Source organism: Emiliania huxleyi, assembly GCF_000372725.1.
Source record: "Emiliania huxleyi CCMP1516 unplaced genomic scaffold EMIHUscaffold_4346, whole genome shotgun sequence".
NCBI classification, from domain to species: Eukaryota; Haptophyta; order Isochrysidales; family Noelaerhabdaceae; genus Emiliania; species Emiliania huxleyi.
In genome coordinates this window covers 1-1,741 of record NW_005198724.1, presented here as the reverse complement: position 1 = coordinate 1,741, position 1,741 = coordinate 1, and the positions used below count along the sequence as shown (strand labels likewise).

General features: G+C 62.3%; 1 protein-coding gene across 1 annotated transcript; it reads right to left on the bottom strand.

Moving 5' to 3' along the window:
* Window positions 1-29: 29 nt before the first annotated feature.
* On the bottom strand, window positions 30-712 carry EMIHUDRAFT_256109 (hypothetical protein; the record flags this gene model as incomplete). Its single annotated transcript, XM_005769026.1, has 4 exons — window positions 30-98; window positions 172-270; window positions 385-537; window positions 683-712. Coding segments are annotated over 4 exons (351 nt in total), but the record flags the coding sequence as incomplete, so codon positions are not given.
* Between the last annotated feature and the right edge of the window lie 1,029 nt (window positions 713-1,741).

Genomic DNA, 1,741 nt, shown 5'->3' with positions numbered 1-1,741 from the left:
CTGCGCGAGGCTTTGCGAGGCTGTATCACCTCGCCGTCCTCCGTCATCATTTCTTTGAGGACACCAACGTAGTCATCGAAGCCCAAGTCTTGCGCGGCCTGCGGAGAGCAGGCGGAGAGGCGACTCTCACGCGGGTGGCGAGGGCCTTCGGGCCCCTCCAAGTGGGCGCACCTCGATGACGTGCTCCATCTTAACGACCCTGCTCCCCTGCTGCTGCGCGAGGTCGTTTGCTTCGGCGAACACAAAGCAAATAAACTCGTTCAGGAACTCCTGTGCAGAACAGCGAACGGGGGTCTGGGCGCTGCTTGCAGAGCTGAGGGAAAGTCGGGGAGAGGAGGGTTGGCCGCCGCGCCGCAGACAAAGGGGGGGGGGGGGGCTAGGCACCGTCATGGCTGAAGTTGCGTCACGCGCAATCTTGCTCCTCTCGGGCAGCTCCTTCTTCATGATGCGCATGATGTTCTGCTTGGGCAGCCTGGACTCCTCCTCCCTGCCCTCCGCCTCCGCGCCTTCACCTTCCGTGTCGTCGTCAGCAGGCACCTGGGGGCGGCATAAGCGCTGGTTACCGCAGCGGTGTTGGCGTTGCGAGGCGAGCTCACCGCTGCTGGCTGCAGCGCCGTTCGGGCGGGGTGCCCCCCTCCCACCCCCAAGCCCGCCCCCCCGCCATGGCGACGCTGTGGCGCACCTCGCCCGCCACACTGCTCGCTGACGCCATGGTCAATGGCGGTATCGCAGTTAGTCTCCTATGTCCGCCGGAGGCAAAAGCAAAAGTTCCAGACCACATGCACATGCGACACTTCCGGGTCTTTTCTCGTTGTTATTATGGGAGAGATTGCGATCCCCTCGCATGCGACCTTGTTCCCCTCATCCCTCGGGGGTTGGGATAATGCGACACTTCCGGTCTTTCTCGTTGTTGGGAGAGATTGCGATCCCCTCCCTCGCATGCGGTCTTGTTCCCCGCATCCCTCGGGGGTTGGGATAATGAATTCCAAGCACCAAAGAGAGAGAAAGTAGCGGTAGAAAGGTAAGGTAAGGTAAAGGTAAGGAAGGAAGCTGGAAGGTAAGGGGGGGGGCACCCTCGCATCTCCACCGCCCGCGCGGACAGCGGCGGACCACAGCGCTCAGCGGAGCCTACACGCGCCACGCATATATGCCATATCAAAGTCGACACAAACAAGCGACAAAAGGCCCGCGGCCACCGCCGCCAGAGAGCAGAGTGGCCAGACCCCACTCGTGAGGGCGAGAGATTTTTGAAACCCAACAAGAAATCACGACCCTCACAACCCGATGCCCATCATCCGGCCCGCTGGGACCTGGGTGCGCTTCTGAGCTCCCCGGCCTCGAAGAGTCCCCGGCCCTCTGGCGGTCCACTCTGAAGACACTGCCGACCGCGGAGGGGTTTTGTCCCACAGGGTTTTACCCTCCGCGTGAGGATCGGCGCGGCGAGGGGGTAGGCTCGAATTCGCCGCGCAACATTTCACCCCCACAGGACCCCGCCCTCCCCCCCTCATGGTCCCACCACCTAGAACCCCAATCTTAGGCTTCGCACCCTCTCCTTGCGTGGTGTCCCCCGCTATGTGTCGCCGTTTTCGGGGGCACGCTATCCTGTGTAGTCAGGGCAAGTGGGGGCGGGGGGCAGTCCCTCTGGTCCGATACTGGTGTGGTTCTGTCTCTAGTCTCGGAGGGGGGCTGAGAGGTAAGAATATTTTATTTTCGAGTCCCCGGCCCTCTGGATGTGCGGTTG